This window comes from Nicotiana sylvestris, unplaced genomic scaffold, assembly GCF_000393655.2.
Source record: "Nicotiana sylvestris unplaced genomic scaffold, ASM39365v2 Un00016, whole genome shotgun sequence".
Taxonomy (NCBI): domain Eukaryota; kingdom Viridiplantae; phylum Streptophyta; class Magnoliopsida; order Solanales; family Solanaceae; genus Nicotiana; species Nicotiana sylvestris.
Window position 1 is genome coordinate 40,050 of NW_027184352.1, and position 25,755 is coordinate 65,804.

Sequence of the window (25,755 nt, forward strand, 5' to 3'; positions counted from 1 at the left end):
CTTAGTTCTATTGTGTTAGTTCTTTTTAGTTCGAATGGGCTTGTAATAAGCGTTAACATAGTTTTGTTAGTTTAATGTGTTAGTTCTATTGATTGTTGCTTTTAATTGTTATTGTTGTTGTTGCTGGCATAAAATGCCTGTTTAAGATGTTTGGTAAGCTGGCAGGTGGTGTAGCTATCAAAACAGGCAGTTTCTGCCAAAAATATACCATGAAAAGCGACCAACTTTGGTCTCTATTTGGTCGCTTTTCACTATAAAAAAATAATTTTCTGGGCAATAGCGACCAACCTTGGTCGCTACCTGCCCAGATTTCTATTAAAAAAATACAATTTCTGGAAATATAGCGACCAATGTTGGTCGCTTATCTTTAAAAAAAATTAAATTCTTGAATTTAGCGACCAACTTTGGTCTCTATTGTCCAGATTTTAAAATATAATATTTGGATTAGAGACCAAAGTTGGTCGCTTTCTAATGATTAATGATAAATTAAAAACAACGTATTTCATATGTAGAGACCAACTTTGGTCGCCAAATTTATATTATTAAATTAATATAGCGACCAAAGTTGGTCACTAAAGTCAAAATCAGAATATTTGGCCCTTTTAGCTTAGAGACCAAAGTTGGTCGCTAAATAAAAGGGACCATCAATATAGCTACCAGGCGTGTTTGGTCACTTTTTGGTCGCTTTTTGGGCCATAAGCGACCAACTTTGGTCGCTTTTTGTGGTCGTTTTTTTCCGGATTTATAGTAGTGTTTCTAGCCGGGGTGTTCATAAAAACCCGAAAAATCGAACCAAATCGAAAACCAAACCAAACCGATCAAAAAAATCGATACATTTTGGTTTGGTTTAGTTTTGGTTTTGAATTTTAAAAACCGGTCAAATTTGATTTGGTTTTGGTTTTAATTAGAAAAAACCCGAACCAAACCGACTATAGGAGTAGCTATTTCAAATTTATTATTACACCTATATATATATGTATATTGTTATACAAAGTTTTAAAAAATTTATGGTAAATGTTAATAGTTTGCACTTTTAATATAGTTCTTTACCTTTACATTCTAGTTTGATTCGTAGTTTTCTTTTGTTTAGTGTAAGAATCCATTTCAGTGTTAAAAATAACATATTTTTAATTGAGTACTTAAATTATTCATCACTATTTGATTCAATTATCATCAATATATTTTGGTAAATAATAGATTTCTCAAAGGGCAATTGATTTGATAGTGTTACATTGAAAATGTGGTCGCGAGAATATATGTTTGGTAGTGTATGTCTTATATTTAAGAAAAAACCGATAAATAACCGAAAAAACCAAAAAAACCGACATAAACCGACCTAATTGGTTTGGTTTGATTCTAATATTTAAAAAACGACTTACTTAATTTGGTTTTTTTTTAGGGAAAAACCGATCCAAACCGAACCATTAACACCTTACTTTCTAGTCCTACAGCTTGGTTACAATTATTGATGACGAATTCAACCCGAAATCGCTCGACTCGCTCATGATCAACTCGTCTATAACTGCCTACTTATAATACCGGTTACCCGTTTTTAACCCACAATAAAATGGATTAAAAATAGGTCAACACACTGACCGTATAAACTTGTGAAGTGTAAGTAACATAGGGCCCACTAAAAAATTATGACCTTGATATATGGAGTATGCATTACAGTGAAAAAGCTTTTAGTTATGCAAATACAATTAAAAAAAAGTAACAATCGACCTAATTCTCTGATACCTTAAGCAAAGCTCAATCCGATAGAATTTAGAATTTAATAAGTGAGCAAGTAAATCTTCGTCATATAATAAGAACTTAAAGTTTAGTTCAATGGACTAGTGTTTTATTATTGACACTAAACAACTTACTAAGCTAGTTTTTTAATTGAAATATCTTGAATGTGTAAGTTTGTAAGTGTGAACGAACAAGAAAAAGAAATACCACAATATGAGTTGGATATGATTCCCACCCTTAATTATAGGTTTTATGTTTGGACTTTGAGAATAAAAAAAATTCTAATAGCACTTACTCTTTTAATAGGCGTTATGTGGCATAGATCCGGATTACTCGGTCCCTAACACCCTATAGAAACAAAAAAAAAAAACGGAACAAGGGAAAGCAATACAATTGCTGTTGAAGTAACAGAGTAACTAGTTTTTGCAAAAACTACTGCAATCTGTCCAACTGTTTGCTGATTTGATTTGTCATCAAAACACATAAGAAAATGTTGGGAAAGACTTTTCATTTAATTTGTGCAACAAGTACTCCCTCAGGTTCAATTTATATTAATTATTTTGACTTGACACAAAGTTTAAGAAAAGATTTTTAAAATTTATGATCTTAAAAGCTCCTAGTAAAAGTTTTGTGAAGCCATAATATTTGTGTGTTTATGATGTTTTATACTTCAATGCCACACAAGAGGGGGGTGATTTGTGTAGTGTCCAATTTTCGTGTGCACAGATAATAGAAGGACCTGGTTCTTCTATGTGTTCCTTATTCTACTGTTGTGAAATAATAAATTTAGAAAGTAAAGAACACAAGTATTTTTACGTGGAAAATACCCCGCTCAAAAGGTAAAAAAAAAATCACGACCTACCACTCAGTAGGATTTTCTCTAATCACTTCACTAAATTACTGAGCCAAAATAGCATTTAAAAAACTCTTTAAAAACCTAAGGATTACCTCTAATCTCGTTATGGTAGCCAGCCTCTAACTGTTGCGACAACTTCAAGTTAACTCTAACTTGAATACTGAGAGTACCTATTACAATTGCTTCTAGATAAAGCTGAAAGGTACAATATGAAAACGCCTACTACAATGAAACTAGAATAAAAGACAGACACTTGGAACTGATTTTTCTATCTGGTTCATGTAACATCAGGTTCACACACTTGAATCACACGAGAATTGCTTGCAAAATGCCTTGCTATTTTGCTCACAACTCACGTTTAAGTTCAACTTTCGTGCGTACATATAAAGTGAGAACATCATGTAATATATAGAGTTAGTAGAATAGGAAATAACTAGAGTTCCGATGCTATACTCTTCCTTGGTGGAAGAGTTCTAGTTATCCTCAACTTCTAACTCCTTCATTATCTTGGATAGCGTTCTCTTTGAGTAAGGAGTCCTTCTCCTTACCAATTATTCAACCTTTTCGAACAGGAGATATCAGATATAACAAGTTAAGCTTATCTCCCTCACGTGCATCCCTTATGCTTAAATCTGCCCGTGTCTTTGTGCATTGTAAATGGACCTGGTTTATGCTTTAATTCCTTTGTCAATCTTCAAAACCAACTTCACTTGGGCCAACAAATTTCCCTTTTTGATGATGACAAACTTTGTGTTTTTCATAAATGTAGGCCTTGTTTCAACTCATCTCAATATCAACACAAGGTTAGAACATTTTACCTTTTTAAATTCACTAATCATCATGGACTAGGTTCATTAGGTTATAAACATCACAGTCCAACGTAAAAGCACAACCTAATTCCCCTTTTTGGCATCATCGAAAAGTTGCATAATTATGTGAGATAACCAGATTTTAATAGAAATTACTCATGGCCACTGGGCTACTTCAAATGCAATCATGGATTTAAGCATCATCTATCAATCTAAAGATTTAGCCATCTAAGAAATATCAACAAACAGTTAGAGCAAAAGGAAGCAAATTTTATTGATTGATAAGATCTTACCACAAAGCAAAAAAAATACTCGATCATGAGCAAAAGAAACAAAAAGAATCCCGAACTGGGTCATTGGTTGATCCACACTAGGCTAGGAGGCTTAAGGCTGCGAAGGACTAGGTTCTTGGTTTTTGGCTTGGAGCAATTTTAGCATATCCTGAAGAATGCCATCATTCTTCTTCTAATTTTTTGCTAGCTCAGCTCTTAGAGCATCTCTCTCAGTCTCCACATTAACCAACCTCTTCTTTATCCTATCTATCTCAGCATCCTTAGCCCCACTTTCTTTCACCAAAGCTTGCACTTTGCTGTTCACGAGTACCTTTTTGCATGTACCAAGTTTTTTGGGAGTGGTTTGAACTTCATAGTCACAAGCAGTTAGAGTGTTTGTCCCAAAATGATCCTTGCTTGTACCAACTTCCAATTTCTTGATGGGTAACTTGAAATGTGCAAGCACAGTCGTGAGAATGGAATCATAGGTATGGCGTCAGTCTTGGTGCCATTTAGAACCCCGTCAAGAAGTTGGATGATAAATCCAGGCCAATTGATTTGCCTCCCACTGTCCAAACATTACATAAGGACCAGGTCCATGAATATGGCAATGTGCCTCCTAACCTGCCTTGGCATCACACATTTGTTAACAAATTCGAATAACACTTTATAGGGTGGCTTCATCCCACTTTTGTAAATAGCCTTGCACTCAAGATCCTCTTCGTTGTCACCAAACTTCCTAGTAATGGCAAGGGCAGTAGGAAGATTCTCTAGATGTGGCCATTTAAGCTTCTTATAATCATTGTACCCTTCAGCAAGTACACCTAAGATCTCTCCTAGTTCTTTATCATCAAAAGTCACTGCCACCCCCTTGACCACACTGGTGACCCTACCATCTTTGATTTCAAAATTTGCCATGAAATCCATAATCTCAGTTCTGGCCAGCCTTCCATCTATCTGAAGGACCATGCCTTCCAACCTTACAATTGTAACTTCTCCAGCAGCATTAAAATTTCTTCCTCCTCCAAGTCCCTGAAGAGTCTACCTTTCAAGATGGTTCTATTCCCAAACTTAACCATCTTGTCCTTCTCAGCGTCAGATTCTTCTTCTTCTTCTTCTTCTTCTTCTTCTTCTTCTTCTTCTTCTTCTTCTTCTTCTTCTTCTTCTTCTTCTTCTTCTTCTTCTTCTTCTTCTTCCTCCTCCTCCTCCTCCTCCTCTTCTACTTCTTTCTCCTCCTTCTGCTCCTTCTCCTCCTCATACCCCTCTTCCTCCTCCTCCTCCTCCTCCTCCTCCTCATTCTCCTTCTTCTCCTTCTCCTCATTCTTCTTCTCCTTCCTTCTCCTTCTCCTCCTCCTTCTTCTCCTTCTCATCCTCCTCCTTCTCCTCCTCCTACTCCTCATTCTTCTTCTTCTTCATCTTCTCCTTCTTATACTTCTCCTTCTCCTTCTTCTCCTCCTCCTCATTCTCCTTCTTCTCCTTCTTCTCCTTCTTCTCCTTCTCCTCATTCTCCTCCTCCTCCTCCTCCTCCTTCTTCTCCTTCTACTTCTCCTCCTCCTCCTCCTCCTTCTGCTCCTCCTACACCACCTCCTCCTCCTCCTCCTTCTCCTCCTTCTGCTTCTTCTTCATTTTCTTCTTCTTCTTCTTCTTCTTCTTCTTCTTCTTCTTCTTCTTCTTCCTCCACAACATTCTTCTTCCTCCACAATTTTTACTTTTCTTGATTTCAATGTAGACCTAGTTTTTTTAGCCAAAGTAGATAGCTCAGCATACTCTGTTTTTGAACAGACTTTTTCGTGAAAGTCTTGACTTTCTTAACTTTTGGAGTCACAACCTCCACTTCCTTTATCTCCTCTTCATCCTGAAGGACCAGATCCATCTCATTAATTGCAACTGCCTCATCAAGCTCAACCACCTTCTTTTTTCTCTTAGCAACAACTTTTCTCTTACTTTCTTCTAAGGCGTTTTCCAGTTCAGCCTCATTCTGTTTCTTCTAACTCCTTGTAGCTCTTACTCTAGTGGGAGGAGTCTCTACATGGATAGAAGATGCAACATTTCTCTTCTTGTTTGTCTTAGCAGTGTCGGGGATCTTAACTACTGAACTTCCTTTCTTCTTAGGATTGTAACTGTTAGTCACCCTTTTTAGCAGGTCTGCGCGGGTTTTCTATTCAGATGGAACAGGTTCTTCAACATCCTTCCCTAATCAAACTAACTCATCAGCAGCTCCAGACCCACTTCCCCTATTTCTCTCACACTCTCTTCTTCTCCAGCAGATTCCTCACTCCAAACTACCATAACAATTGATTCTTTAGTTAAACCAACAAGAGTAGATGAAGATTCAGCCAGTCCTTTTCCCATTCCCCTTAGAGCAGTTCGAGCTCCCTCTCTCTCTGTTTTTTTTTTTTATTTTTTTTTATTTTTACCACCCACCTCTCTAGACTCAGTTGTTTTAACACCTGCCACAGTTCCTACCAGAACAAACCTTGTCTCCAAATTCGTGGCAACCTCAAAAATAATTTCAGGAGTGACTTTAGGGCCAGACGTTACCTTTTTTTGTCTTAGAAGAAATAGTTTTCCCCCTCAGTAGCAGACTTGAATGACTCATCATATTTCTGGGGTTCTTCTTCCCTACTCGTTTTTATTTTTAAATTCATTATCTTGATTTGCTCTCCACCAGTGACAACCTTGCAAGCCATCATTTTTACCCTTTCTTTCTTAGATATGTGAGTAGTTGAAGGTGTATTAGATGGTGTGGGTGAGATTTCCTTGGGTGGTGATGAGGGATTCTCAGAGGTGTTAGCCATTTTCTATGCTTGGGTGTAAGAAATAAGAGTTTGAGTGTGTTTGGAAGATGAGAGAAGATGGAGAGTATTTTGACGGCTTGAAAATTTTGAAGTGAAGAAACACTAGGCCTAATCAATTTAACAAGGGGTGTTTAATTGGGTAACGACAGCCTTTCAGAAGTCTAATCAAACTGAATTTCTCTTTGGAAAGATGTTGAAGAGTGTCCCTAGAATCTAGGCACTTAATGCAGTCTTGAACTCCTTTTGAACAAAACTGGTTCATTTTATAACAAATAAGTTCAAAGGGGATTGGGATTGAATGAGACTCTTCTCTTAATCACGATCCAAATATAATTATTTCAAACTACGTAGAGTGGAGAATACGTACTAAATAATCTTGATCAACCAAGTTCTTCACTGAAAAGTCTTTTGTGTAAGTATGAATTTTCTAAGAAAATAGAGATAATATCATTAGAGATTAGTGAGTTATATTAGCACATGGCACAATAGTATACTTATGAAAGTATGAGACTGAGCAAAATCTAATCTAATTATGCAAAAATTCATAATTTTCTAACCAATTTTTGAGTTAGAACTAGTTCCTTTTAGGGCATCTTAATCATCCTTAATTCTAACATGTTCCTTTCAAAGTGATCTCTACTTAGAGATTTTGTGAATATGTCAGCTATTTGCTTGTCAGTAGCACAAAATTCAGTGATCAAACCCTCATAGTTGTCCCTCAAAAAGTAATGCCTAACATCTATGTGCTTAGTTCTCTTATGATGAACCAGGTTCTTGGTCATACTAATTGCACTTGTGTTATCACAGAATATAGTAATACAACCTACATCAATTCCAAAATCCATTAGTTGCTGTTTGATCCACAATAATTGAGCACAACATGAGGCAACAACAACATACTCAGCTTCAGCAGTAGATAGAGCCACGAAATTTTACTTTTTTGTAGCCCAAGACACAAGACATGAGCCAAGAAAGTGTGCCATATCTGAGGTGCGCTTTCTATCCACAAAAAACCCTGCATAATCAGCATCATCATATTCCACTATTTGAAATTACTACCTTTTGGATACAATAGACAAAGGTCAGCGGTATCTTTCAAGTATCTTAAGATTCTCTTAATAGCAGTCAATTGAGACTCATTTGGATTTGCTTGAAATCCAGCATAGAGGCCTACACTGAAAACAATGTCAGGTCTGCTGGCAGTGAGATATAACAACGACCCAATCATTCCCCTATAGAACTTATGATTAACAGATGAACCAGGTTCATCTATATCCAATTTTGTGGTTGTTGCTATATGAGTATCAATTTCTTTGGAATTTTCCATCTTAAAACTTTTAAGCAACTCTTTCACATACTTCTACTGATAGATCATAGTTCCATTTGAGTTTTGTTTAATTTTGTAAGCCTAAAATGAAATTAAGCTCACCCATAATACTCATTTCAAATTCACTCCCCACTAGTATAGTAAATTCTTTACTTAACTTATCAGTAATTGATCCAAAGATTATATCATCAATATATATCTAAACTACCAAGAGATCTTTACCTTTTTCTTTCAAGAATATAGTATTGTCAACTTTACCTCTCTTGTAGTCATGCTCAAGCAAGAATTTTGATAGTCTTTTATACATGCTCTTGAAGCCTGATTGAGCCCATAAAGTGCCTTGTCAAGATTGTACACATGATCAGGACATTCCTTGCTTTCAAAGCTTGAAGGTTGCTTGACAAACACTTCTTCCTTTGGATAGACATTGAGGAATGCACTCTTGACATCCATCTAATGGAGTGTGAATTCCATGTAAGCAGCAAAGGCTATAATGAGTCTAATTGCTTCCAATCTTTCAACTAGAGCAAAAGTCTCAGCATAGTCTATGCCCCCCTCTTGACTATATCATTGAACCACCAATCTTGCCTTGTTCCTTGTAACTGTTCCATCTTCATCAAGTTTGTTTCTAAAGAACTATTTAGTGCCAATTAGTGATCTGTCTTTGGGTTTTGGTACTGTCACGACCCAAACCGATGGCCGCGACGGGCGCCTGAGTCTTACCTATCAAACACCCCTAAGCATGCGTCTAAAATATGAACCTGAATAACATCTACTACATTACAAAATTAACATACGTGAAAGAAGCCTTCCATCAAGGCATATGTACGTATACAAGCAGAATACAGTGGGCGAGCCGGCAAGGCTGCTATAGACAACTATACATCAAAAACTGAAAGCCGACAAGGCCACATACAACCCAACTAGACATACTGTCTATAGACCTCTAACAGAAACATAACTATACAAAGTTGGGACTGAGCCACGTCATACTCATATACATATATATGTACAAACGTATCGTACCAATATCGAAAGCAGCTCCAGATCAAATGGAGCATGCCAACTCTCGCTGATCAGGGATCCTAAGAAGGGGGACCGTCAACTTGCCTACCTGCACCTGCGGGCATGAAACGCAGGGCCCGTGAAATAGGGCGTCAGTACAAAAAATGTACTGAGTATGTAAGGCATGGAAATTAGTACGTAAAAGACATAGATGAAACATGGAATACTGAAACACATTTTTAAATTTGAGTAACTTTGTAAATACTGAAACGTTTATAACGTCATGCACGTGCGTGTAAATGTCATTCCATGGTAGGTATGGTGTACATAATATCATCAAGCCACTGAGGGCATCCCATCATATCATCTCGGCCACTGTGGGCAATATCATCAACATATACCAGCTGATCAGGTGGTGGTGCGTATATAATGCCATAACTTTTCCCATATCCCATATACATATATATACATACATATATACGCGTATATAACGCCGTTTGAATCATATTTTAGCCACTATGGGCAATATCATCATCATATACCAACTGATCAGGTGGTGGTGCGTATATAACGCCGTAACCTTTTCCCATATCCCATATACATATATTTACATATATACGCGTATATAACGCCATCTGGTCATAGGTCAATGCACATGTATGAAATGCATGAAAAATACGTAATAATCTCAATATTCCTTCCGGATAAATTTTTCCAACTGCGTATTATTCTGAAACCCATGAACAGAAGAAAATAATAATTCTCATGGGGAATCAAGAATATAGACACCCCTACTATTTCTATGAATAGAATAATTTATAGAAACCGTGTATTTGCTCGTTTCTTTCGTATAATCTGGACCATGCCAAAAGAAAGAAAGGAGGACCTTAACATACCTGTTCCTGGAATTATTTGAACGAATCTGCTTCTGCGAAATATGGACGAAATTTTTGCTTGAAATCTTGAAACTAAATTTGGATGAAATATTTTTTGATCCTTCTCTTTAACGTTTTTGGTGTACTAAGAAACATAAATGAATTTAATCTACACTTGTCCCAACGTTTTCTTTGAAGCTTTTGTTTCCAATTTCTTTATTTCAAACCAAGAAAGATGAAAATTCTTGAATTGAAAATGTTGAACGAAATTCTAATTTTTGAAAGGATAACATTTTGGACTTTTTTTGTTTTCTGTTGTTCTTTGAAATCAGACAACTTAGATAGTTGTCCATTCCATAATTCTTTATGTCTAGGTGGCGGCATAAGTGACTACTTAGTCACTCCCATTCTTGTGGCTTCTTGCTACGTGGGTGGGGTGGATATTAATTTTTTTTATCTACTTATTAGTTAAACGGGTAATGTCTGTTACCCGGTAATTAACCAATTACCCAATAATTAAGTAATAACCCGAATAATTTAAAAGTTTCCCCAAATTACTTAAAATTCTATTTACTTTTAAAATACTACATATATACTTTATATATTATACTACCATGGTCATATGGTACCCTACATTGTACTAATTCATAATTATCGGGTATAATCGTTCGACCCGTATTTTATTTCAAGTTGACCACTTTCAACGAAATTCATTTTCGTTAATCCACGTACCCCTTTATCCCTCATAACACTTATTTATAGCTTGTTAATACGTTAACGTCAAGATGATCTCATCCCCCAATTCTACGTCGGTTAACCGAAGACGAAACTTTTAATGTACGAAAATGCGATATGTAACATCCTTCCCTCGTTAGAAACATTAGTCCTCGAATGTTCCACTCTCCGTGATCCATATAACTTTGGCAAGGTCGCCTTTTGTAACAATACTACTACCAACTCTCTCCGTAGAAGCTTAATAATTCAACGACACACAGGACAACGACAATAATCAATAGAAGAGTTTATACACGCACCTTGAGGTTATGACGTCTCAGTCGGACCCTTCTCTGGAAGAGGAAATAGGTAGGGATATATAGACTTCATGTTTTCCTCGGCCTCCCAAGTCATCTCTTCCACATTGTTGTTTCTCCAAAGCACTTTTACGAAGGCTACCCCCTTATTCTGCAGCTTGTGGATTTGTCGGTCTAGAATGGCAACCAGAATTTCCTCATATGACAAGTCTTTTGTAATCTGTACATTATTCGTGGGCATCACTCGGGTAGGATCGTCAATGCACTTTTGTAATATAGATACATGAAAAACCGGATGGACAGGATCAAAATTCGAGGGCAATTCTAACTCATAAGTTACTTGGCCCACTCTCGAAATGATCCTATAAGGCCCAATATAGCGTGAGCTAAGTTTGCCTTTATTTCTAAACCTCATGAAAATTTTCATTGGTGATACCTTTTTGGAATACCCAGTCGTCCACCTGAAATTCCGAGTCTCGTCGTCGATTATCCGCATAAGCCTTCTAATGACTTTGAGCTGCCAATAGCCTTTCCTGTATAAGCTAAATTCTCTCGATTGCCTACTGTACTAATTCTGGTCATACTAATGTAGTTTCCCCAACATCGAACCACCCTATAGGCGACCTACACTTCTGTCCATAAGGAGCTTCATTTGTAGCCATCTGAATACTGGAATGGTAACTATTATTATATGCAAACTCAATAAGCGGAAGATGATCATCCCAGTTACCTTTGAAGTCGATTACACAAGCTCGTGACTGTTGTACTATCCCCTCGATATAATGCCTCGCATAATCCTCTGAGGAATATATAGTTCTCATGGGCAGAAAATGGGCTGACTTTGTAAGCCTATCCACAATTACCCATATCGAATCGAACTTACGCTGGGTACCGGGTAAGCCTACGATGAAATCCATATTGATTACTTCCCATTTCCAAGTCGGAATCTCCATGGCTTGCAATAACCTACCGGGTTTTTGATGTTCAATTTTAACCTGCTGACGGTTAGGACACTGAGCAACAAACTCTGCTATATCCTTTTTCATTCCGTCCCACCAATATACTTCCCTGATGTCATGATACATCTTTGTCGCTCCTGGATGAATAGAATAATGAGAATAGTGAGTTTCTCCCATAACCTACCGACGCAGCCCTGCAACATTATGCACACATAATCGTCCTCGATCTTTGAGAACCCCATCCTTTGTAATTTCAAACAACTTCTTCTCCTTCTAAAGGGTGGTATCACTATAATGAACTAACACAGGATCCTTGTACTGGCGTTCCTTTACTTCAGTTACTAAAGAGGATGTTGTCGTATCTTGAAGAGTAATTCCAACGTCACCTGAGTCCAATAGCCGTACTCCAAGACTAGCTAGCTGATGAACCTCATGGGCTATCCCCCACTTTTCTGGCCGTAAATATGACAGACTACCCACAGATATATGGCTGAGAGCATCGACAACTACGTTTGCCTTCCCCAGATGGTATAAATATAAACGTCATAGTCTTTAAGTAGCTCCAACCATCTCCTTTAACGAAGATTCAATTCCTTTTGCTTGAAGATGTATTGGAGGCTCTTATGATCCGTACAGATATCAATATGAATGCCATACAAGTAGTGCCTCCACATCTTTAGTGAATGAATTATCGTGGCTAACTCTAACTCGTGGGTTGGGTAGTTCTTCTCGTGTTTTCTTAGTTGTCTAGAAGCATAGACACAACCTTACCATGATGTATCAGCACACAACCCAATCCAATGCTTGAAGCGCCATAATAGATAACGTAACCATCGATCACTTCTGGAAGTGTTAGAATAAGTGCTGAAGTTAATCTGTCCTCTAAGGCCTAGAAAACTCCGTTCACAAGTGTCGGTCCATTGAAATCTAGTTCCCTTCTAAGTTAACTTGCATAGTTTTCCTAATCTTGCACAATTCAGGAAATTCCCCTCTTCGGAGGCCCAAGCTTCATCTTTTATCCCTCACAATTGCGCCCTTATCCCACTATTAGGGCAACATTTCATCTATTCTAAACATTACTAGTCTTAGATTCCTTTGAGTTCATTCAGGCTATACTGAGCCTCCTACAACTTAGGGAAACCATCAGCTCTATTATGTTCTTAACCCCAAGGACTTACCCATTCCCGTTACCTTTTCACTCATCCTTTCTTATCCTTCCTCGTATCTTTCTAAAACCTTGTCGATCTACCATACTTTTTAGCTTGCGACCTACATATATCTATCTATACTTATTCGTAATCTTTCTTCATCTTACTTGAATCATAGATTTCCTTAAGTTATTCTGGAACATTAAGCGAGACAATTACAAATTTCCTATAATATCCTGCCAAATGGAGAAGCTACGAACCTTCATCGGTGTTGTGGGTCTAGGCAAAGTCTTCACTGCCTTAGTCTCTTATATATCCACCCGGATGCCTTCCCCCGAAATGATATGCCCAAGGAAAGTTATAGAGTTCAACCAGAATTCACACTTAGAAAATTTTGCATATAACTTCCTTTCTTGTAGAACTCTGAGCACCGTACGCAGATGACCAACATGATCATCCTCTAAACGAGAATATACCAATATATCGTCAATAAATATAATTACAAACAGATCTAAGAAAGCCCTGAACACATAGTTCATCAAATCTATGAATACTGCTGGGGCATTGGTCAGACCGAACGACATAACCCGAAACTCAAATTGCCCATATCTAGTCCTGAATACTGTCTTCGGAATATCTTCACCCTTAACCCTTACATGATGATACCCGGACCTCAAGTCTATCTTTGAAAAGCACTTGGCACCTTGCAACTGATCAAATAAGCCATCAATCCTCGGGAGCAGGTACTTATTCTTGATCGTCACCTTATTCAGTTGCCTATAATCAATACATATTCTTAAGGAACCATCTTTCTTCCTTACAAACAACACAGGTGCTCCCCATGGTGACGTACTAGGTCTGATAAAACCTTTTTCGAGCAAGTATTTTAGTTGTTCTTTCAACTCTTTCAGCTCTGCGGGGGACATTCTATAGGGAGGAATAGATATTGGGTGAGTATCTGGTAGTAGGTCAATAGAAAACTCAATTTCTTGCTTTGGTAGGAGACCCGGAAGCTTATCGGGAAACTCATTCATCACAAGGATGGACTGAATGGTTGGTAACTCTACTTCCGTATCCCAAACCTGAATTTAGTGATAAATGTAGTCCTTTCTGATTATCTTCCTTGACTTGAGATGGGAGATAAATTTACCTCTTGGTGATGCGGTATTATCTTTCCATTCTAAAACAGGCTTTCTTGGAAACTGAAATCAACCCACCTTTGGTTTATACTTGATGTTAGCATAACAAAAGGCCAATCAATCCATATCAATTGTAATATCAAGTCCTACCTAACTAAGCACCACGTACCTTATCCTTGTTTGTTCTCAAATCTATCATGGGTCATTAAGGCAACATCCATATATATATATATATATATATATATATATATATATATATATATATATATATATATATATAACAACATTAAGACTTAACTCGCATAACTAATTTAGAAAAAGGTTTATATACATAGCGGTCGACTAGGCCGTAGACATATCATACCCAAAACTATATACATGATACTATCTACAAAGCCTCTAAGTAGGCATAACCAATATATATACAAGTCGGGAAGGGGCTCCCTACATCCTCATAAAACAACCAAACACCTTTAAAACCCTGACATGGTAATATTCTAAGAAGAGGTGGAACTCACCAACCAAAAACTGGCACTTGTAGGAAGCCTACAGTAGAGGGTCCTTGCCTCGTCCTACATAAGAACCTCGATCAGACACACTCCGAAGCGGAATCCTCATATCCTTATCAGTTACCTTCCTTCTCTTGGACCGACTACTATCTTCTTCCTCTGCGTATCCCATAACATACACTGAAGAACCTTGATTGACGGACTCCCAAGACTGTGGACTATCCGGAACCTCAGAAGAGCTGGTGTCCTCAAATACCTTGACATAGTTTTGAGCCAGAGGAAATCCCGGCTATGCCAATCCATACACTACTCCACTCATACCCTGATCAACGGGCTGTGAAACTAAGGGCCTTGGTGAGGTCGGAACTCCTCTCACCCCATATACTGCCGGAGTGGTTAAAACAACTCGTATGGATGGCTTATATGGATCCTCGAATGGATTCTCCTCAATAGAACCCATGATATCTGATGGGTCTGAATCTATAGTATAATTTATCTCTCTTTCTGGAACCTTTGTAGCCTTCTGACCCGTGCTACCGGCTGTAGTCTTCGTAGGCATCGCTAAAAACGTAACACATCGTTAGGAACACAAATGCTTATATTGCACGATCTAAGATAAGAAAAGAGGATGACATCCTATATGTCCTGTAGCCTCCTGTCTATAAGTGTGGTGTACGACACACCCATAAATAAGACTCTACTAGACACGGTCTGTAGATAACCCTAAGATAGAATTGCTATGATACCACTTTTGTCACGACCCAAACCGATGGCCGCGACGGGCGCCTGAGTCTTACCTGTCAAACACCCCTAAGCATGCATCTAAAATATGAACCTGAATAATATCTGCTGCATTACAAAATTAACATATGTGAAAGAAGCCTGCCATCAAGGCATATGTACGTATACAAGCAGAATACAGTGGGCGAGCCGGCAAGGCTGCTATAGACAACTATACATCAAAAACTGAAAGCCGACAAGGCCACATACAACCCAACTAAATATACTGTCTATAGAACTCTAACAGAAACATAACTATACAAAGTCGGAACTGAGCCACGTCATACTCATATACATATATATGTACAAACGTATCGTACCAATATCGAAAGTAGCTCCGGATCAAATGGAGCACGCCAACTCTCGCTGATCAGGGATCCTAAGAAGGGGGACCATCACCTTGCCTACCTACACCTGCGGGCATGAAACGCATGCCCTGTGAAATAGGGCGTCAGTACGAAAAATGTACTGAGTATGTAAGGCATGGAAATTAGTACGTAAAAGACATAGATGAAACATGGAATACTGAAACACATTTTTAAATTTGAATAACTTTGTAAATACTGAAACATTTATAACGTCGTGCACGTGCGTGTAAATGTCATGCCATGCATAGGTATGGTGTACATAATATCATCAAGCCACTGAGGGCATCCCATCATATCATCTCGGCCACTGTGGGCAATATCATCAACATATACCAGCTGATTAGGTGGTGGTACATATATAACGCCATAACCTTTCCCATATCCCATATACATATATATACATACATATATACGCGTATATAACGCCGTTTGAATGCATACATATATACGCGTATAAAACGCCGTTTGAATCATATTTTAGCCACTGTGGGCAATATCATCATCATATACCAACTGATCAGGTGGTGGTGCATATATAACGCCGTAACCTTTTCCCATATCCCATATACATATATTTACATATATACGCGTATATAATGCCATCTGGTCATGGGTCAATGCACATGTATGAAATGCATGAAAAATACGTAATAATCTCAATATTCCTTCCGGATAAATTTTTCCAACTGCGTATTATTCTGAGACCCATGAACAGAAGAAAATAATAATTCTCATGGGGAATCAAGAATATAGACACCCCTACTATTTCTATGAATAGAATAATTTATAGAAACCGTGTATTTGCTCGTTCGTATAATCTGGACCATGCCAAAAGAAAGAAGGGAGGGCCTTAACATACCTGTTCCTGGAATTATTTGAACGGGTCTGCTTCTGTGAAATATGGGCGAAATTCCTGCTCTTTAATGTTTTTGGTGTACTAAGAAACAGAAATGAATTTAATCTACACTTGTCCCAACGTTTTCTTTGAAGCTTTTGTTTCCAATTTCTTTATTTCAAACCAAGAAAGATGAAAATTCTTGAATTGAAAATGTTGAACGAAATTCTGATTTTTGAAAGGATAACATTTTGGATTTTTTTTTTGTTTCCTGTTGTTCTTTGAAATCAGAAAACTTAGATAGTTGTCCATTCCATAATTCTTTATGTCTAGGTAGCGGCATAAGTGACTACTTAGTGTTGATACCCAATTTTTCTCTATGAATTTTTATGCTCAAAATACTTTCAAAATAGCATGTATATATATTAAAAGCATCCCCAAAGGCTTTGGTATTTTTCTTAAATGTTTTAAGATTTTTAAAACCAATTTATGGCCTATTTTGCACTATAAAATCCAATAATTATTCCCAAAACTTGTCATTTTGGTGAATAATTTATTTTATTATCATATTTACACAAAAGAAATAATTTACATGATTTTTACATAATTGTACAAGTCCATTTGGTATTTTAAGCTTAAATTGCATAAAATTGCAATTTTAGCCTATTTCTCGATTTAATAGCATTTTTAATCTCAAAATCATTTCCAATATTTTTAAATTAATACTTATGCATTTTTTATTAACTCAGTATTTTTAATTTGATTTTTGAACACCATTTACTATTTTTATAAATTCAAAATGGGGCTATTTAAATTGTAGCCTCTTTACTTTCAATTATAGCCTAAATTAAACCCAAATCCCAGCCCAAATTGAACCCAATTATACGACCCAATTTCAACAATTACCCGACCCAGACCCTGCTAAATAAACCCACCCAGATCCTTTCTCTAATCGTGGCCGTTGATTATTCTTATCAACGACCCTCATCTGCCTTGCCTTAATTAAACCCACAAGCCTCCCTAACTCTAATCATTTCACTTCAGCAGCCGCCCTTGTATCCCCTTCATCTCTCAAACGCTCCCAAGCCCCTCCGAAACCCTAGCCTATTTCACCGGTCTCCGACCTTATTCCACCGGAAATCATGGCCTCTCAGACCCTGAGCAGCCAGTACCTACCCCCACATACCCCTATGCTCTTTTTTGCTCGAGGTTTCAGAAATCGACTTTGAAGACCCCGAATCAGAATCTTTCTGATTCAAGTTCTATGGCCCTTTCCGACTCATCTCCGGTGAGTGCTAGCCCTGTGAGTCCATCTCCGACTCAGGACCAGTCCGTTCCAGGCCTTTCTCACTTTCTAGGGGTTTATCTGAAACCCTAAGCCTTGAGGTTTCCTTTGTTTTTCTCTAAGATCTACTTCAGATCCGTGTTATTTTCTAATATTTTAAAGTATTTTCCACATCTTTTCGATTTTTGGCTTTCAAAAATGTTCATCTTCTTAAAACTTAGGGTTTCCGTGATCTTTTACTTGTTTTACTGCTATTTTTTATATTTTACTTTGCTAAGTGTTTTACTATGGTTTTCTGTGTATTTTCTTTACTGTATTTTCCTAGGGTTTCTAAGGATTTCTTTTACTGTGTTTGCTTTCATGAACTGTCTGTGTTCTTTGGGTCTTCCTGAGTTTATTTTGACTGATCTTCTATGCTTCGTCTTTGCATGTGAGCTGTGGGGAGAAACCCTAAATTTTGGGGGGTTTTCCAACCATCTGTGCACAATTGTTTGATTCTTGTGCTGCTTCTTGTCTGATTCCAAAACCCTAAACTCGTCTCATGTTTCTGATTCTTGCTAAGCTTTGCAAGACCTCTTGATTTTCGCATGTCTATGTTTTTCTTTTTGATCACATGACTGCACTGTTCGTTTAATTCTAGCCTCGCATGTTTAAATTTATACACTCTTTATAATCAGACCTTTTCCTCTCTGAACAACCCTAATTTTTGGGATTGATTTCTATATGAATTTATTTGATTCTCTCCCTGTTTGTTTTGGACCTGCTTTCTGACTTAATTCATTATTTTCGAATCTTTGATTCCTGATTTATTATGTGAATGATTGATTTTACCCTTACCTTATTTATCTAACCATGTATTTTTAAAGGCTTCTCCTATGTATTTACCCTTTATTGCACCATGTGTTACTGATTTTCTTTCCTTAAATACAACTCTGCCCTCTCCTACTCAAATTCGAATTCCTTAATTAAAGGAATTCCCCTCTTCTAATTGATTCTGATTGGTATGGAATTATATTTTTGCCTTACTTACCACATGTTTTCAAACTATAAATACCCTACTCCTTCTCTTCAAACTCACGAACAACGGAGTTCAAAAATACACACACTCTCAAAGCTCTCTCTTCTTTACTATTACTTGTCCTATTGTTCTGACTAGCCGGCTGAAAGCCAAGGCTAGACTTTGGAATCTCTTTGCTTTCCTCAAGTGTTTGCTAAAGGATTTCTGGCTATTTCACTACTCTATTTATTCTGTTGTTTGGAACTTGCAACTGGTAGATCTCCACAATTTAAATATTGTTCTCTAAAACTACGTGTTTACTTCTCCCTTCTACATGACCTCTCAACTACATGTTTTCTGGTACTAAATGGCTATACATTAGTCTGTCATGCCTCATGCTCCTGCATCTTTAAGTTCTGTGATGCTTTTCTTGATGTTTATATGAATGCTTTCATGTGATCCCCTTCCCTTTAATCCCCTGTATGTGAGTATGTTTTAAGTTAAGGTAGCAACATATTGCTACCCTTGATTTAGGACCAGGTTCTCTTAAACCTTTCACTTAAACCAGTCCCATTCCCTTAACCCCTTTTATGTGATGAGCCTTGACTAGGGTCTGGTAGTTTCCTAATCACCACCCAGACCCCTGTTTGACTTCTGAAAGTCTGCTCTTTTATTTGCTTGAATCAAGTAAAGGATTAGGGGTGTGCCAGTCTTACCCATGGCTGGGTACGACCATCCTTTGCTTTGATTTCCTCTAATCACCTCATTCTACACTCATTCTTAGTTCTTTAAGTTCTGCCTCCCTATGGTAAGCCATGCTTAGGGACCCTAGAGTTCCCTCTGAACTTGGATGCCTAAGGACTGGTAATTTCACACATTGCACTATTCTGTTACAATATTTACTCTTCATAGTGTAAGCATTGCCTGGGCTCTTGAAGCTCCTTGGAACTTTGAAACACTTTGAATAAGAGAAGGCCTTGGATTCTGGAATCCGGATTTGGTGGAACACATGTTATTGGACATTAAGATTGAATTAGGCTGCTCGGATCTAGCTGTAGGCTGTGATATTTTTCCTTTCTTTCTTCTGGTTCTGTAATATTTTTGTAAAAAAAAACTTGGGGAGTATTAGTAAAAGGGTATGGGAGGGGGTTTATATTTACTTGCATATGTTAAAGGGTAGATACCATGCCTATAGGATCAATATTGTTGTTTAATCACTCAAATATCATGCCTATAGGTTAAACGTATAAATCACCTAGAAATCATGTCTATAGTTTTTTTGCATTCCTTTCATTCAATCACCTAGAGATCATGTCTATAGGCTTTTGCATTCCTTTCATTCAATCATTTAGAGATCATGTCTATAAGATTTCATGTTCAGTCATATTGCAAAATCATTAGAAATCTTGCCTATAGGCCCTAATATTCATGTAACCAATTGCATATAGAAATCATGACTATAGGAAATGCATAAACGCTAGGCAAACTGTAGGGTAATCAAATACTCATTCCTTTACCGGTTTAATAACAGTAACAAGCCTTAAAAATTCAGTCACGTAGATATCATGCCTATAGGAGCTCAAACTCGCCTAATGTGTTTAAGTAGGAATAATCTGTCAATTGGCTTCAACTTTTTCAACAATAACTTTTCCAAATCTGTTTGCTTTTGAAACTCTTACAAATCTGCAATGCTCTTAAATTTTCTAAACTTGAATCTTTTTTATTTTTTCTGAAATGGTTCCTTTAACCCTCTGCCGGAATTTATTCATCTCATGAAGCTACTATTTCAAAACAGCCTTTAACTCACTATTCCTTTAAGGTCTTTTCACTTTCGTAAACGTTTCTTCATCACTCTACTGTAGTTTCACTTAAACAATTCTGCTGATTTTCAAGTCATCTCTAAACCTCTGCAAATTTTCAACCTTTTGTCTTAAACTACTCTGCGTTAGGTCCTTTCTGAAAATAGTGTTTTTTTGACTCGCTTAAAATACTTCAATTTCTGACAATTGGATCTGGGCTGCCTAATGCAGACTTTCTGTTTAAATATATGTGTTGAACCAGTCCGCTCGCCGCTTAACTTTTAACTTAAGACCAAATCAGTATATGCTAAGACATGCTAAATTAAGTGTTGTATGATTTTAGGGGTTTATTTGAGCCTTGTTTGCTTGTTTACTCATCCCTTAATTTGATATTTGTTTTGAATATCAAAACTAGAATTTTATCCTTTAAACTCCATAAAGGCCCCATCTCTTTCTTCCCTCTTAGAATTAGAAGTCCTAATACCCCGGGACTAATAGGTCGGGACGGGTATTAGCATGCAATAAGTAAACGAGACTAAACGCGCTTTAACACCTTAACGGGGTGGGAAGGGTAGAATATGGATATGATGACCGGTGCGCTAATATCTCATGTGAGAATGATTGTTGGGTATTGCACCAAGTTGATCCATATTGTATTTAAACCTAGGATCTTTTTCTTTATTTATGCGATGTGATGTATTCTTAGAAGTAATGTTTTCTTCAATCAATCTTTTCTTTCCAAAACCACTTATGTCTTTCTCTCTCTTTTCTTTCAAAACTTTCAACTTATTTGTATTCCTTATGTGCAAACATTGTCTGTTACTTCTACTCTTCTTAAAGTCACAACTAAGTACGGCCGGGAACCACACTAGTGGATCTTGAGGGGTTCCTAACACCTTCCCCTCGAGATAATCTCAAGCCCTTACCCGAACTATGGTTTTCTTCAAAAAAATCTTCTTCTTCTCTCTAAAAGTGTCCTAATGCACTATAATCATTAGGTGGCGACTCTTAAAATTCCATAACCCGATTCCTCAAAAGGGAATAAGAGTTGTTTTGCCCATAATGTCGTAAACTCGATTTCGCCTTCTCTTAGGAGGGAAAAAGGGGGCGTCGACAACATGGCGACTCTGCTGGGGAAACCTTTAAGGCTTTTACCATTACGTGCTTTGTGACTTTATTGCTTCCTTAATTGCATTTACCTTCTGTCTTTAATTATTTCATCAAAATACTAACTTGGCTCTTCATGTTTTTCTTTCCTTTTAATTTCTTCTTTTACTTCTTATTATTTCAGTTCTGTTGTAATTACTGAACATTTATTGTAATCTTTATTTTATGAACGTGAAAATACATGCAATTTGTCTCATTGTTATAACTACATTCCTCAACATCATATTCCACTCGTGCCAAAACAAATCCTATAGCAACGCTTATAATGAGTGGTTGCGCCTTTCCGATATTATAAACCCCCTAAATGTGGCAAAGGCATATTTGCGGTAAAACCAGTCGATCAACGATGTAGTCGACGATTTCGCGCCTTTCCCTCTTGAGTTGTCCGCTCAAGGGTACCTTGTCTACCACTTCAAAAGTAGAAACCATATTCCCTTGAAACTGTTCATGTATCATGGTCAACCCTAGCCGAGTCAGTTATGTTGTCCACATAATGACTCCTTAAGATAGCCTAAACCAAAGTCCATCGGATTTCCTGAAACCCAAACAGACACCTCCACGTTATGTGCATTTATTTGGAGAACTAAATGCCTTTTGCTAATTATTGATTCAAATAGTCGAGTCTGGTGGGGTTAAGGGCCTAACACTTTGTTTGCAGAAAATGAGGCATGAGGTCCCCAGATTCGGTATGGTATCCAACATTCATCCAAGGCTGTTGAATTGGTGGGAAGATCTTCACTCCAGTGAGCAGACACTCGTCCGCAAATACTTAGGGAATTTGCCCTTATTTCTGGAAATCCATCCAACAACAAGATCATTGAGGCTGCCACTTTGTTTTGGGATAGTGATCGATCAGTGTTCCGCTTCGGAGACTTGGAAATGACCCCTTTGCTAGAAGAGATAGGGGGCCTAGCTGGTATCCCCTGGGAGACTCCGAGTTTGCTTATGCTGGAAAACCGCAAAAGTAAAGGCTTTCTTAAGTTGATGGGACTCAAGAAAAATCCCAACCTCTCTTGCTTGAAGGACTCCTACATACCATTTGACTTCTTGTACGAGAGATATGGCCACATCAAGTCCTATCGCACCTACATGGACGAGTTCGCCCTCACTTCTTTGGGACACATACATAGAAGGGTCTTTGTGTTCATGTTTTGCTTCGTGGGCATGATAATTTTCGCTATGAAGAAGGCTAGGATCCACACCAGACTAGCCATGGTGACCAAGATTTTAATGGAGGGTATTGATGGGCAAGCCTTCAGCATAGTACCCATGATCGTTGGTGAAATATACCGGGCTTTGGAAAAGTGTCAACAAGGAGCCCCGCACTTTGAAGGGTGAAACTTGTTACTTCAACTTTGGCTTATAGAACACCTTTAGAAATGTGACTACAGACAGGAAATCATACGCAGGGATTGGGATGACCATATAGCTTTTCATCACCTAAAGCGAATGAACTTTATGCCCAATATGTTTGCTCAGCCAGAAGACGCCAGTGGATGGGTAGAGCTGCTTGAGAATCTGAAAGAAGAGCATGTACAATGGATGTATGAGTGGTTCCCAATCGGGGAATTTATTGTTCGATCTTGGGATGCACCATTCCTCATACTCATTGGCTTGAGAGGAACTTACCCTTATGTCCCTCTCCGAGCTATGAGACAAGCAGGGGGGAAACAAATCATACCAAGGGTTGACAAGATGAGTCACTTCAGAGCCGACTTTCAGGATGATGATAGCCCACACAGGTGTCAAGCTCAGCACATGTGGCACTGCAAGCTTGTTTTGGGAAGGGAATCCCTCGAACCAGACAGGTATCATGCCAGATGTGTGCCGCACTATTTGGGTTGGTTGGAGGATGATCACATTGGTTTGGGTCAACCAGGGTTTGTCCATGGTCATAGGCTTATTGATGAAAAGACTGCAGCAAAGGTTAAATATAATCAACTGCGCAAAAGGATGCGAGAATGCGAGAACAAGCACCGGGAAATACAGGAAGCCCACGAGAAGCTGATCAACGAGTGGAAGGATATGGCTGTCAATGCCAACAATCGGCTGGGGTATCTGGAACGAGGCTTAGTGGAATTGGAAGGTAAATTTCTGAAGAGGATCGACGATTGTCAGAATGGTGAGGGTAATGAAGGTGGGCACCTGGCCCGAGCTTACTTGTTGCTGGGACTGCGCGAGCTAGTGCAGCTGTACGAGGGAGGCAAGAATACCGGATCTGGGGAAGGTCTGTCTGGGACCAAGTAGTTAGGAGTCTTTTATTTTGCTTCTAATGATGTAATAAGACCGATGGGCACTAGTGACATTTTATTTTCCATTATTTAGCGTCGCTTTGGAGTCATCTTATTTTTTATCAATAAAATGAGGCATTTAGCATTATAAGTTCTCCAAGTTAATTTGTCGCTAGGCCTACCTCAGGCACAACGAGGCACCCAAATTAGGACGCGATTTATATTCTTGCACAATGTGTTTAAATATTGCAACATTTTCTTCTCACAACCCGCACTAACTTGTTACCTTTTTTTGTTTTTCTTTATTTTTATTCCCCTCCCCAAAGGTTAGTTCGTGCATTCTGGCACCATCAACATACTCAACAAGATCCAAGGGCCCTCCTCCTCCTCCGCGTCCTACCAGAAACAGGAACAAAGGCAAAATGGGAGATACCAGTGCTAGAAACGAAATCGAGGAAACCTCTCAGAACGCTTCAATCACTAAGGAAACTGCTGCTCATCTTGAGCAAACTTTGCTGAGATTTCGAGAAGAATTAGAACAAGTTCGAAACCTGGCAAGTCTGTCAATCACTCTTGTCGCTGCTGATGCCAACAACCAGAACCATACTACACCACCACCAGCACAACCCGCTCATACCCAAGCCTGCAACACCTGCAACAACACTCTACTGCTCATTCCCGAACCCCAAAACACCACAGACGACCAGAACGCTCCCATCTTTGTGGACACTGTACCCCACTATGCCCAGCCTATCTCAGATACACCTGAATCATACAGCAAAGACTCCCTCATTCAAAATTTAGCTGCTGAGCTCAAGAGGTTAACCAACCGGGTCCAGGGTGTCGAAGATAGCAAAGGTATGGAAGGTTTGAACTATGAAGATCTATGTGTTCAGCCAGATGTCGAACTCCCGGAGGGGTACAAGCCTCCCAAGTTCAAAATGTTCGACGGTACAGGTGATCACAAGGTCTATCTCAGAATGTATTATGATAAGCTGGTAGGAGTCGAAAGGGACGAGAAAATCCGCATGAAGCTGTTCATGAGGAGTTTGAAGGGTGATGCTTTATCATGGTATATTAGCCAGGATGCAAAGAAATGGACTAGTTGGGTGATCATGGCGTCTAACTTTATGGACCGGTTTAGGTTCAACACTGAGAACCTACCAGATGTGTCCTATATCCAGAATCTCAAGAAGAAGCCCACAGAGACCTTTCGCGAATATGCTACTCGTTGGAGTTCAGAAGCTGCTAAGGTCAGACCGGCCTTGGAGGAAGAACAAATGAACAGGTTTTTCATCCGTGTTCAGGATCAGCAATACTACGAGAGGCTGATGCTAATAGAGGGCCAAAAGTTCTCCAACATCATCAAGTTGGGAGAAAGGATTGAAGAAGGCATTAAAAACGGCATGGTCACTAATCTTGAAGCGTTGCAGGCCACCAACAAGGCTTTACAGTCTGGAGGCACGTCAAAGGAAAAGGACGTGAATTCCATGATAGCTGCGCAAAGAAACAATTCCTCTATGAAGTACCAAACCTATCCCTCAGCTCCACTCACATATCAACCTACCCTAAACTACTAAGCACCATCACCTACTTATCAAATTCCACCACCTGCTTACCAATCACCTCCACCACCTACATATCAACCCACTTCACCCAGATATTCTCAACCCGCACCCGTATACCAAGCATACAACTCCCAACCTTCTCACTACCCATCACCTCCTACCCGCCAAAACTTTCCCCGACCTAGACTAAACTTCGACCGTAAACCTCCCAGACAATATACCGCCATAGCCGAGCCAATTGACCAATTATATGAAAAAATCAA

General features: G+C 38.5%; 1 protein-coding gene across 1 annotated transcript; it reads left to right on the top strand.

Moving 5' to 3' along the window:
- Positions 1-24,346: 24,346 nt before the first annotated feature.
- Positions 24,347-25,504, top strand: LOC138884649 (uncharacterized). The gene has a single exon (XM_070165659.1). The coding sequence runs from the start codon at positions 24,347-24,349 to the stop codon at positions 25,502-25,504; it is 1,158 nt and encodes a 385-aa protein (XP_070021760.1).
- Positions 25,505-25,755: the final 251 nt, after the last annotated feature.